Genomic DNA, 14356 nt, shown 5'->3' on the forward strand with positions numbered 1-14356 from the left:
TTTCGTTCATCGCGAACGGCAAGTTTTTCAAATTGGTATAAAACTGTGGGAGCTTACAAAGAGACGCAACTGACGCAACTGAGCAAGGTACCTTCGTACCAAATAACGAATTACTGCTCGAATAATGAGAAATATTGTCGACGATAAAAAGCCGATTAATAGGCTATCGGTCGGTAAGCGTCGGCGACAGAAAGCCGATTAATCGGCTATCAGTCGGTAAAGCGTCGATATACGAGAGACGAGGCAAAACGCGAAGCAGTGTCCTAGAGTGTTCACGCTGTTAAATTTATCCAACGTTGCTGTCCGTACTGTGAACGACTGTACGAATAGAAAATGAAGAGAACGCGCATAATTATTTCATAATGGAGAAATACGCCGGAGGAAACGAAATTCAGCATTAGCCAAAGGACAGGAATTCTGCAAACTGGAAATTACCATGGAGCTAACTTCGTAACTAGCGTTAAGCCGCCAGACGCGGCTTCATCGGACTAAAAATTATCCCGTCGTCGATAAAGACGAGGCGTTGAATCGAGACTAGTGTTCCTGTTGGCCCGGTTATCGCGTAATTATACCGTGCGCCGCCTCGCCACGTAATTGCAACCGACTACAATGGAATCGTGAAATGGCTAGTCCGTAGAGACGTCTTCTATTCCTCGAGTCATTTTCTCTGTGAATCGTTGCGCGCGTCTACGTGGCTGTTGCGGCGATTCTGTTACCAGTCGAAAGGTTCACGCACGCATGGACCGTGTTTCACGCTCTATTCGGTTCATCGTTGTTTTTCCTCGTGACGGAAACTCGTCTGCCTTCAGTTCGCCGCCTCGGACCGTAAATCGGCCGCCGTTATTCATCGTTCCGGTCGAGCAACCGCGCTGGAGGCCAGAAATTTCACGATAATTTATCGAATTAGTAGCATCGACGAATTGGCAAACACGTGCAAGTTACGAGTTGCGTATCGGGTTTTGCGAATATATGGCGGATTTCTGTGCATTTTTAGTAAATTGAAAGCGATCAATGTCTACCGTATAGAATGCACGTAATATGGCAAAATATATTATAGAAATTATTCGATTTTATTTATTATATAAAACATTCGTAATACTCTTGTAATATTTGGAAGATAAAATAAGTACGATAGGATGCAAAAGTATTTTTCCATATCGTTGTATTAGGTCGTCCGAAAAGTTTCTTTCGTTTTATAAGAAAATAATGAACGCACAACATCTTCTGTTTTATACTATTTTATCGAATTACGTATAATCCATTTTGTTTTATCAAAGTAAAGATCACAACATTTGACAAATTAGGTTTCACGTTTGTATAAATTAGATTCAGCTAGAATCAATCATACGATAATCACGTTATTATTCACGTTATAGTACCACGCTAGATTAATTTACTTATAATTCTCAATGAGAATTGTTTGTAAAATTCTTCCAAATAAAAAAAAAAAATGTTTGTATAAAGATGCCTGTAAAATGTCTGTAAAAGAAAGACACTTTTCGAACAACCTAATATTTACTGTAGCATTTATTACTAATTAATTGGCTTAATAGCGTAAGTTCAAATAGAATATCAAATTTCCTAATATTTTCACGCGACGACAAACTATTGGTACCGTAAAAACAAACTGTGGCTAACAAAAGGATTTACCAAACAAAAGAAGAACTGCTCAAAACTCCAAATAAGGGTACGTGGAAATAATTTTTCTAGCCACTGTAGAGAGTCGTTTTGTTTTTCTGGAAAAATAAAAGAGCTGATAAGTGTCGTTTTTAAAATGAACTTTTCGAATTAATAATAGCAACTCGCAACTCGTGGCGTGATTAGTTCAATTCTGTTGATCTGTTAGCTGCGTGAAGAATCGAGGAAATTGCAAGACCAGACGATGAAAGAAAATCACGAACACGTCAGTTCCAGGAATATTTGCCGCAGAAAATTTTTATGATTTTATAACATACGTTATACGAAACTTTCTGAAATTTCATTAGCACCGTAGTGAGACGCGTGTCTCGTAACTGTACCGCTACGATCTGAAACCATTTCGAAATTGTACTATATAAAAGTTACAAGATGCTCGTTGCGACAATGCACTCAATGAAAAACTAGTATACATGGCGAACAAAAGTCTTCAACGTTATACAATTATAGTTAAAAGATAATCTCGCTAGATATATTCTAATAGATATCGCGGCTTATTAAATATTAGGTCGTCCGAAAAGTTTCTTTTACCGACACGTCTTTTACAACGAAGCATCTTTATACAAACGTGAAACCTAATCTGTCGAACGTTGTGATTTTTATCTTGATAAAACAAAATGGATCGTACGTAATTCGATAAAATAATATAAAACGAAAAATGTTGTGCATCTATAATTTCCTTATAAAACGAAAGAAACTTTTCGGACGACCTGATACAACGTGCAATCGAAATGTTGAAACACCTCGGTGTTCTTCGCGAAGTGTATGTTTCCAATAAATATCCTGTAACTTGTATACACGTTTCCAGGTTCATTTCCAATGTTATCCATATAATCGGGACAATCGTGTCTCGTTACGATCGTTAACGAGATGTGGAAATGTATTTCGTTAAAATACACAGTGTTAAAAATATTCGAAGAGTATTCGAATTCTTTCGTGAGCCACTGTATACGTACGAGGAATATAAATATACGTTTGATAGAAGAAATAGAGATTAAACGAAAAGAGGCAGAGGACACGTAGGAGAAACTCCAGGCAGCAAACTGGTAGACAAAGAGAGAGTGGCTTTCGTCGCAGGTATTTATTTTAGTTCATCGATTTCCAAGCCTAGCGGTGTATGGAAGGCTACCTGTATGTATGCAAAGTAATAGCCCCAGGCTGACGGACTAGCGCCTCTGCCACTTGCCGGGTACACTTGATCGCAAAAGTGCACCCTAGTCACCCTCGTTTCCCTCGGCGCCCCTCTAGCGACGGCTTTGACGTTAATGGTCGATCGATCGGCTGGGAGACAGGTGCGTGGTAGTGGTGCTGGCAAAAATAATCTTCGCCCGTACGTGTGTACGTTATGCACATAACATTTTCGACCATGTTTCAAATTCGTCTACTATCTTCTATCTCTTCGTCGTCTATGGATAAACAGTTTTGAAAAAGTTTCACAACTCTAAGAACGGTCGAGCTAGATACAGAGGCGAATAAGAAACTCTCTAAGCGAAATGCTAGCGAATTACGTTGTATGGATCATTCTTGGCTGTGTTTCAAAGTCGTCTACTATCTTCTATCTCTTCGTCGTCTATGGATAAGCGGTTCTGAAAAATTTCAGATACTCCAAGACCGATGGAGTTGTACGCGAGAAGAATAAGGAATTCTTTGAGCGAATTTAACGTGTAAATGGAGAAGAATTCACGTAGCGTGTGTCACTCATTCGCTAGTTTACGATCTTCTATTTATCTCTTGAAAAATTTTATTTGCTTCTCGAGAAAGATTCGAAGAGAGATACCAAAAACCATTCATTTGGATGCGAGGAAAATATAGAATTCTTGAAGAAAATCGACGATGAATTACGTTACACGCGATTCTCTTCAAGTCGTGTTTCAAACTAGTTTACTACAATCTAATATTCGTGCTGATCACGAATACTATCGGAAAAATTCATTCGTTTTTTAACGAAGGAAGGCTCGAAGAAGAATCGAGTTCCATGCAAAATGAATAAGAAATCTTGAAGCAGAATTCGACGACGAGTTACGTGCATCCCCTTCGATCGCGTTTCAAATTCATCAACGATTTCCTACCTATTCGTGCACGAATGCATTCGAAAAATTTCATTCGTTTCTTGACCAAGGAAAGTTCGAAGAAAAGATTGCGCCGTCTATGGAAAACGAGTGGAAAATTTTCCGCTACAATTAGCACGAATCACGCCGCCAGAAATTATTAATTACTTGGGATATTATTAGGAAGAGAAACGAAAGAGAAGATGCCAATTTTGCGAAATAGGATGCGAAACAATGAAAAATGTAGCGCAGGGGATGCAAGAAAGTAGAGAAACCTGGAAAAGATCTAAAGAGAATACTTTACACGAGACTGAAGAAGGGTACACGTTACACATGAATGAAGCAGATACTGAAAAAAAGGAAGATATTAGATGGGAGTAAAGCGAGGGAAATAATCACGCGAGGAAGGAGACACGACAGGAAACAAATATAGGGCAAGCACGATAAATACAGAGCGGCCGAGCGAGATGGAATCACCGGATAAAATATCTGCATTACTTGTTGCCGTATAAAGATAACTTCTCGGGAGAAAGTTGTACCGTTTCGAGGAGCGCATGTAACACAGGAAATAGCTTTTTCTAATGATCATTCTTTTACCAAACCTCGATGGCTGTGATATATCTTTGTTAATAACCCTGTACACATTTATTTCTGGATATTTTCGTGCAGCGTGAAAAAAAGGAAAGAAAGAAGAACAAATTCAACGACCTATCATCCTGATCATTTAATTTTGAGATATTTCGAATTTTCTAAAAATTCCTCGAAACAGTGCAACTTCTTCCTTCAAAGCTTCTTTATACGACTTTCTATACAGCAAATAACGCAGATATTTAAATGATCCTATTTAGTTGCTCCGTCTTATGCGTACAATATGCATATAAATAGGTTAATAGTAATTAGAAAAATACGATAGAGAAAGTAAAACACGCGAGGTGTATGTAAAACACATTGTACACTTTGCAATAGCAAAAGACAAGCAAGTAAATAAACAATAATAAATAAAACTACTACTACTGCTACTGTTAGTATTATATTTAGGATGTAGATTTTGACAATGTATTCCGGAATGATAAAAATCCAAAAGCTACGATGCATTCTAGCAAATTAACAGCGGATTTTTTGTCGATTTACTATCAAAGCTATCAATTTGCCAGTTGATAACAAATTTACACGGTTCCTTCGCGGAGCTAACTTTTCAAAGCGTTAACCACGCAGACGAGGTTTCGCTGGCTCGGGCCAATATTCCGGAGACTGCGGTTTTCCAACACCTTTGACGACAGCCGTTTTCGCTCTACGACAAGAGCGTACAATACCAGGCAGCAGGACGAAACACGTTCGGTCTGGCTGGCTCGTGATCGAACTACTTTCGAGGTGAATAACTTAATTGCGAAACCGGTCGATCTCGCGTCGCGACACGTTATTTCGATGGTCTAATTAGAAATTTCCTGCCGACGGATTCGTCCTGGCAAATTTCAACGTGTTTCAGCGTCGATCTCTGACGATCTTCCGGGTTAAAGCGTTCCGCGTACGTTTCCAATTACGACCATTTTGTCAACCACGAGGAATTTTGCGCAACACGTTTGTTCCTTGTTTACGCGATTCCAAAACGAGCGAAACCGTTTCTCTTCAGCGTAACGAGCTTCGTTTTCGACGTTAAGGGCTGCAGGCGAACAAAAGAAAATTTCGACGAAATTCAGTTACCAATTTTCGTCGCTTCGTTTCAACGCAAACAAAAAAGGATACAACATGGAAACGATTTTTCACTATTTTCATAGACGCAGCTCTGTTGCGAGTGAAATCGACGGAAGGAGAGGTGAAGCGCGAGAAATTACGAACACAAAACAGCAATTCTGGAAAACCAGACCTTTTACCGTTCTACCTTACTGCTCGAAAATACGAAGTCCCATCGTCTTTTTATAAAATGTAATTTAGTTACGAAACTCCAAATAGAAAGATTCAGCACGATTTAATTCCATCGTCAGTGAGATTCAAATTTTATTTTAAAATATACTATACGCTTATCCGAACGATTTTAATGCAGTATTAAAAAGAACAATTTAAATTTCATATAACATAGGTCTATTAATTTTACAAGAAGGTGTTTTTAACGAATTAGTTTATCTTCAGAAGTATTCGTTATCGTAAAAGATATTTCAAGTAGAACCTGTCCTCTTTCAAGTAGGACGTCTTACGATGACCGACAGATTTGTCTAGAAGCATCTGCAAATGTTTAATTTAAAAGATATTTCGATCTTAATTACATCAAATTGAGCGTATGAAAAGCAAAGGAAACACAAAAGCTCTGTGTTATCTCGCTTCTTATCGTAAGTTTTACAACGTCGAAGTTAAAATATCCTTTAAACTATTCTATCATCCCCCCAAGTACCCTAATACGTTTTTGTGGGGAACTAAAAAACGCATGGAATTATGTGCGTAAAAAGACATAAATTCTATTAAAAAAAAAAAAAAAGCAAAGTCATCTTGAAATCTCGAAGACACGTTCATCTAGATAAGATGCGTGACCATCGCGAGATGTTTTGCTCGAAACACAGTAAGTTTTACCTCAAGCAGTTTTTATCACAACGAATACCTTGGTAGATAATTCTATGGAAAAGTCAAAACGTACATGTACGACACCCTGTATATTTTACAGGCAGTAACATTCGTATATTATAAATCGATCACATTGTTAACGTAAAATTTATAAACAGGCGCGTATCTTCGTTTCCAAACGATAATTATCCCTCGTTTAGTTCTCGTTAATTAGTTTTCCATTAACTCGGATATTTTTTAATAGCATTCACGCGTTATATTAATAATTTTACCGACGTTCATGCATTATTGCTAATTTTATATTGTATATTTATAATTATATTGTATTACAGTTCGACCAAAGTATCAACGTACGTATGTGTTCCTGAACGGGAATATACGTTCGCTGCACAATTTTAACAGACCGATTCCATTCTACATAGATGGGCGCTAACCGAATGTGCGAAGAATACCACCATTTTGCGAGAATTTTCTCGCGTGACTTTTTTCTATTTAAATGACACGGTCTAGCAAGCGAAAATAACGAGACACGCGAGACTACATTCGTAAATTCATATTGCTCGCCTGGATTCGTTGGCAATTTTTATCAAACGCGCTACCTTTAAAATTCAATTTCCTTCGTCAGATGTTCGTAGAGCGGCATCTTTGGCTTCGTGATCGCATTCCCTTCTCACAATTTCCCTGTTCCTCGGCTACTGCTATAAGCGCTTGTCCACGAAATTACTCGGCGAGACCGGTCGAATAGCGAACATTCGAGAGAAATAGAAAAAGAAACGAAATTGGTTTGGGCAGCGTGACAAGCATTGCAAGATACGGACCATTTTTCTTTCGGTCACAGCTATTGTAGCTATCGAGTTTGGTGGACGGTCTGAATTTTAGACGATAAAGTATCATTTACACGGAATAATCCATTTTAATAGCACGCGGAGAAAAAGATAAGAACGTGGAAGAAAGAAGAGTCATTCGACCGATATGGAAGAAGCGTAGAATTATTTCCAAATTTTTCAGGTCCGAACCTTCATCTAGCACATTTGTTTACTTCCTACACGGTTCGCGATTCGATGAAGAAATTACGGACAATTTTATTCTTCGTGGACATCAGAGCTAAGAATGATAAAGCGAATGATAAAATAAAATTGATCTTTAAAACGCGATAAGAAGACTGACGCACGTAGTTTCCGAAGGTTGCGAAACTATCGTATTTTGCTATTTAAAGCGCTTTTTATCTTCGAATTGCTTAATCTTCGAAACTATCGGTCAGATAAAGAAAATTCTTCTGAACTGATAAAAAAAAAAGAAAAACTGTTGGTGTCATTTCAAAACAGATGTTTGAAATACATCGACGTAACGATATAATCGACGCAAAAATAGAAATTATATCATTGCTAAGTGTTTTTGGTAAATGATACAAAACAGTCTACGTTTACAGTCTGCGAGCACACGATCTAAGTCTACATGTTGTTAGGAGCATTTGCCGCCAGTCGTTAACATCGATTTACATTTTCGTTAACGCGATTAAATAAATAAAATCCGGACAAAAATTTGTTGCATACGCTAAACGCCATAACGAACACCGATATACTGAGGCCATCTATTAGGTCGTCCAGAAAGTTTCTTTCGTTTTGTAAGGAACAATGGATGCGCAACATTTTCCGTTTTATATTATAGCAGAATTACGATCCATTTTGTTCTATCAAAATAAAGATCACAACGTTCGATAGATTCGGTTTCGTGTTTGTACGAAGATGCATCGTTGTAAAAGACGTGTCCATAAAAGAAAGGCACTTTCCGGACAACCTAATACTTGAAAACATCTCTTTATACCGCCATGCATCTCTTAAAAATCTCTCCAACGATGAAAAAAAAGACAATTACATTTTAATCGAAAATGACCAAAAGGACACAGCAGGGTAAACGGTCTCGCTATAACAACAAACCCATCCCTTTAACCGCTCAACGATACATCTTCCCTCTTTCGCTGTTCGCTTCGCTGGCTAGTCATCACGTTATTAATTTGTCCCTAACTAGGGACACTAACGCTAACGACTAGTACTCAACGAGTGAATCAGTCTCTTTGACGGGCACAGATGCAAGCGCATTAAGGGTGGCGCGGTATGATTATACCTACTTTGCATAAAGTGCCACTTACCACGACCACCGAATAGAGTATCTTGGCTTTTAAGTCGGTTGCGTCCTTCAGAGGTTGCAGAGCGTCCAGAGCGTCCAACGTATGCAAATGCGCCTGGTCGTAGAGAGCCGCGTATCTTTCGGCCAGTCGTTCGGCGGTCGCGTCGTCGAATGTTAAATTTGGAAAAGTCTCCTCCACCCTGAGAATCGTACATCCGTTTCTGACCGATGGTTCCGGAGTCGGGCTGCAGCTCTCGTCCGTGTGATAACCAGCGCTGCTGCTGGATTCCTCGTCGTAGTCGTCCGGCAAATTTTCGCTCAGCTCGAATACCTGCGCGAAAATATTTCATGCGTTCGAACTTTCCATACAAACTCGCTATCACCCGAGCCGATTCTCTCTTCGACCGTGCAAATTTTTAACGAATTTCGGCGCTCTTTCTCAGCGCTGTCCTTTCATCGTTCGCAACTCATCGGTCGTTTTTCAATTCGACTTTTCCATCGGTTTCGTTGCGCGGAATGTTGGCGCGGATTACGGCCAAGTAGAAACGACAAATGACAGTTTTGCGGTGTAGGAATACGCAGCGTTTCGAACTTTCCAGTTCTGTGTGTATAGATAAGGGAGAGATATGTGTGCAATATGATATATTATATGGCTGTGCGTGTTTCTTGCTCAGCTTGTATTAATTATCATGCAATTTTAATATAGATCGTTAGACGCCTCAGTAACTTGTCACTATGGCGAAAATTCATTATCAAAGTCAGTCGTCCGTTGCGCAAATATGCTTATGAGAAATTTACGTGTCGTAGACACGTCCCAAGCGAAATTCTTCGCATTATTAAAAATTTCTGAACTCTCTTTACTGTGGTTGACAGACCACAGAGTGGTCGTGCTCTTAGTGCATGGTCAAACCAAAAAAAGAAGAAAAAAAATTAAATTTGCGAGGGACAGCGTTGCTGAAAGGGCACGCGTTTGCGAAGCAGATAACTATGTAATATCTTTCGCTCAGAATTTTGGCCAAGATTGCCGATTGAGATACGGAACACCTTGCACAGACAGTAGGTGCAGGGTGTAACAGGAGAAAATTTGATCAGAAGTATGCGAAAACGAACGATCGAATTTCTAGAAGTTAATATTGCAGTATCATTTTTTATCACGTGCCGAGTACAACTTTTGTAGAGTAAAATATTCCACCACACACTGGTTCTATTCTATGAAAAGGAAATACGCCCCGCTTCTCTGCTATTTTTCTCTTTTTGCGTCTCTCGTGTATACAAACTGAAATATTTTCGATTACTTTTCAGTATTCAAACGGAGAATGTTAAATAGTTCGTTTGACGTTCTATCAAAAAGTTATAACGCTAATAAGAAATACGAAATGGAAAATACGAACAGATTCGCAATTACGATATTTGTAACCACCAGGTGTTCGGGTTAATGTCGATGAAAGATTTTGACGGAAATAAAAAATTGAATTTATTAGAAATCCTACGAAGCACGTTTCGATTTCGTTCCTACCCTTCCTGCTTATTTGTTGAATATTTTATTGTTTCAGAATACGTCCCTTTTCAGAATCAGCCACAGTGATACGAAACAAACAATAGTTTATACATAATATAAATAAAAGTCTAATGATATGAAGTCAAACAATATCGTAGGTTTAGGCATCGTCCTCTTTGTATTTTCTATTTTCCTCATAACAAACAAACGATACCGCAGGTCTAGGTATTATTCTCCTAGTATTTTCCATTTTTCTTGCAACTTTTCGGTAAAACTGCAAATGATGTGATAGCGTAACATTCTTCTCTTGTTTATACCCATAGAATATACTAAGAAAACTGCGAAGATATGAAACGCTCTATATTACAAGGGATGAACAACAGAAAATTTATCAAAATACAGAGAAAATTGAGAAAAGTGATATCGGTCACTGTGATATTAATCAGCTACATGTGGTGGGAAAAGTGGCTGACCAGTGATGCTACGAATTCTGAAGATCGCAATTTTGTATCCTTTCTCGAAGACGTGTATCGACTTTCTACGAACGAAACTCGACAGGAGGAAAATCATACGACTGATTGTATTCGTTCTAGTGACTTCCGAAATTCGAGTGTACCATTGACATGATCTTGAGAATCTCCAACATTTTCTATTTCAGACATATCCTTTCGTACGATAAACGAGAGTTTAGTAGACGTAGATACGTCGACGTGGACGTACAGCGGGCTATGAATCATAGCGATCTGAGCGAAGCTTCGGTGAATTTCAGTGAATCGTGTTTTTCGATATTTCAAAGCATCGTTGGATCAACTAACAAAAAATTTCCGATTCCGCGTTACAACTCGCTATGATATTGATCAATTTTTTATCAAACGATGGCGATAATCGAAAGAGGTAAGCTTTGGCCGAACGCTTTTTTCCTATCTCTTGCAATTTGGAAAACCGGGAAATATCCGAATTTTCAGCAGTCAATTTCATCCCCTTAAAAAGTGAATTCACGCAGCAATAAAAATTGCGCAACGCACACCTACGTATCCTCTGCGTATCCCCAACGTTTCGTATTTTCTTCAATTTACATCGGTACAATTCTCTATTATTCTCTAATTATCTACGTAGTATAATTTTTCCGATTATGTTTTACAATTATCTAGGAGAATATAAAAATTCATCGAAATTATCAAGCTTCTAAAAGTAGTTTACCAAGTATCAAACAATTGAAATACAAGTGTCAAATATTGGCACTGAACCGTGAACGATCAATCTTTTCCCTACGTGTAAACCTACGAGTGACCGAACGAATCTGTAGCGACACTTGATGCTTCGATTCCGATAGCTAACCACATCGCCAAAGGTATATTAGCATTCAAATTTCATTCGGTGTCTCAAGTACCTACGTACGTTCGATGATTACCGGCGGGCCACGGAAATTGATGGAACCGTTTCACGGAATCCTGTATTATTCATGGTGTACGTAACGAGATCGTGTCCTTCGCGGGATGATTTATGCGAAATCTGTGCACAACGTCTTCCAGCAGACGCTTCCGATGAATATTAAGTACGTAATTGTTTGTAATTAGTCGGTAGTTCCGTGGAAGATTGAATCAAAATTAAGAAGAACGACAAAACCTTTTAGATTTTAACTTTCACGACGATTAAACGATACAGATATCGATGATTCTCCGTTCGTTGCGGTTCTACTCAGAAGAGTCAGAAATTTCTCAGTAATAAAACTACACCTAGAAGCAAGTTCTTTTTGCAAGTTGCACGCAACTGGCGTGTCCTTCCTCGTGCAATTTTACGAAAGGATTTATTGATAGAAGCAGAAAAAAGGATATTAGACAGTGTGTGAACGACAATGTGGAAACACAAAGGTTATTAAAAATAGAGATAGTTGCGAAGAACGAAAGAAACGTGTAGTTGCGGAGGCCGTACTGTTTCACGAGCAATCCGTTAACGCGTGTCGTTGTTAGATGCGTAACTTCGATCGATAGGACGAGTCTGCATTTTATTAGATAGGAAGATATCGCAAGCGGCACGGTTACTGCAAGTGGACTCGCGTAATTCAAGATCGCGAGTGTCCTTAAGGGACGACGCGTGACCGGAGACTTTGTGCTTTGTGGATTCAGCTTTGTCCATCAACTACGTCACTGCTGAACTCGCTTCTCGTGGGACTGCTTGCGGTTACAACAGTTCCCGTGAAACTACATTATATTATCTCCTTGGCGAATATTTCTCTGGCTTTCGAGCTAAATATTAGAGAGACCCGTATAAAATCCTATGTTGAAGATTCTACGTCTGTAACTTTTTTAACTGGACCTACGTGTGCATCGAGCTTTTATTTCATTCGACTTTATTTCATTTCCGCGATTTTATTTTATGTTAATATATGAAACATATTCTTTCGCGTTGTCCATTAGTTTAGTACAAATATGTTAAGGTAGATAAATTGGATGGATAAAATTTACTTTGAGAATACACTCGAATTTCTCGAACAAAATTGCATCCGTATAGTACATACACGGTGTCTGCTCATCGTTGTATTTTACATATTAATTACAATAATTAGATATATATATAGAAAATAATAATTAGATGTCTACGTGTTTAAACGGATGTAAATTCGTTGTACAGATACAATTTTTCTTGTATATGAGATTTCTTCAGAGCTAACTGCACCGATATCTGTCTTCAGGGTAATCGATGGACTTTCACCAGTTTCAAAGTTTGCGAATCGTACGATTTATTAGATTTTAATTATTTAGAATCGACGTTTTATGTCTCAGTCCAGTCTTGTTTACAGACATCCATAGGACACTTGAAAAATGTAAATGGAGCGCAAGTAGATAAATTAAAATCACTATACTATCATTATGCTAGACGACTGCAGTCAACAGATACCTGCACCACTATCAGATTCTAACGTTAACACGAGGTTATCCATTGAGAGAAGAAAGCAAGGTCACAGCAATTTCTTCGATCTTGAATTTGCACTTTGATAACAACCCGATATACATGTACTATTATTACATAATAATACATAATATATACATAAAACCCGATATACATAAAACTATTATTAATTTAATAACACTTTAAATGTAATGGCAACTTATGAACACATTATCGAATCGCATTTAAACAACTCGTTCACATTATTCACTGTCATATGTTTTCCATTATTATCGATGCCTCGACTGTTTCGACAAGCTACAGATTTGCAAATGGACCTTTAAAACGAACGATCATGCGATTCCATTTATCAACGAAATTTCAATCGATCGAAACGGACAAAAATATTTCCATATTTAGAATAAGAATTGAGAGATCGCGTCAAAATTTGTCGTTTTCGCAATTTCATCCAAAAATGGACTTACACCGTTTTCGAAATAAACGCTGCGGTTAGATAATTTTTGTAGCCGCTGCACGTATACGAATGCAATATGATAAATTTCTGTGTTGCTGAAAGCTAACGTTCGAGGGAAACTTACTTGTAGATTATCCTGGTTCATCAATTGTAGTGCTAGCTCGCAGCCTCTGGAGAATTGCAGCAATCTGGCGGCTAGCGGTGGATTCTTCGTATTCCCGCCGAAAGTGGATTTCCTCAAGGCTGTCCATTGTCTGAGAGCTTCCTTGTCCTGTTCGACCCTTCGCTTCAACTCGGATAACAGACTTTCTAAGCTACTTGGGTCGCCAGCTTTCTCCAACGTGTTCAACAAACTCTGATTATCGATCAGCCTCTGCTGAATCTCGCTGTACTTGAGCGAAAGTTGCCTCTGATGCGACGCCGCCTGTACACCTTGGTCCGCTGAAAATGTCAAACGATTACTTTCCTTCCAATCTGTACTTTATACGAGAAATCTATGATGCCGCTTAATCGAACCGCCACACCACCATCGAATAGAAATATAGTTTACAATTAACCTGTATACTTCGCCATGTTAAATTGGCCTGTGATTCGACGAGCAAATTAATTATCGATTTCAATGAATTTCAGCGCCGGTATTTATTCGACAATTAAACGCGAATCGAGCGAAAGAGCGTCGATTTCATATTTATCGTTCGATGCGTTACTCGCATTTGTCTCATCGGCTGCTATTTCTCGTAAACGATATGCACAAGGCTTTCCAGGTTTCTCCTGGCGAAGCAAAGTTCTCAGTCAGTGATCTCAATGATAACCGAGCAACAAATATACGAACACGGGTGACTGAAAAAGTTTCGTCAAAAGCTCTTTGTATTTCATTTCGTATTCCATGTTTCGATTATAACTTGCTGGTGAGGTTTCAAGCGAACAAACGAAACTTTCACAAATAAGCGTTACGGACTACAAAATATCTAATTATTCTATTCAACGTAACACTGTAAAAGCGAAGTTTTGCGAATAAATTTTACAAAGTACGCGTCACCTAGTCGTTCTATTCAACGGAAAACTGCAAGA

At 38.5% G+C, this 14356-nt stretch overlaps 1 protein-coding gene across 2 annotated transcripts in view; it reads right to left on the reverse strand.

Moving 5' to 3' along the window:
• Positions 1 to 14356, reverse strand: part of LOC138184025 (uncharacterized) — an 84055-nt gene that overhangs the window by 6862 nt on the left and 62837 nt on the right. For both annotated transcript variants that reach the window (XM_069121655.1, XM_069121654.1), the window contains exons 5-6: positions 13410 to 13726; positions 8446 to 8754 (exon numbers count right to left, since the gene is read on the reverse strand). In XM_069121655.1, the coding sequence (XP_068977756.1) occupies positions 8446 to 8754; positions 13410 to 13726 (626 nt within the window). The remainder of the gene's footprint in view (positions 1 to 8445; positions 8755 to 13409; positions 13727 to 14356) is intronic.

Source organism: Bombus flavifrons, chromosome 10 (assembly GCF_040668555.2).
Source record: "Bombus flavifrons isolate JBK064 chromosome 10, iyBomFlav1_principal, whole genome shotgun sequence".
Lineage (NCBI taxonomy): Eukaryota > Metazoa > Arthropoda > Insecta > Hymenoptera > Apidae > Bombus > Bombus flavifrons.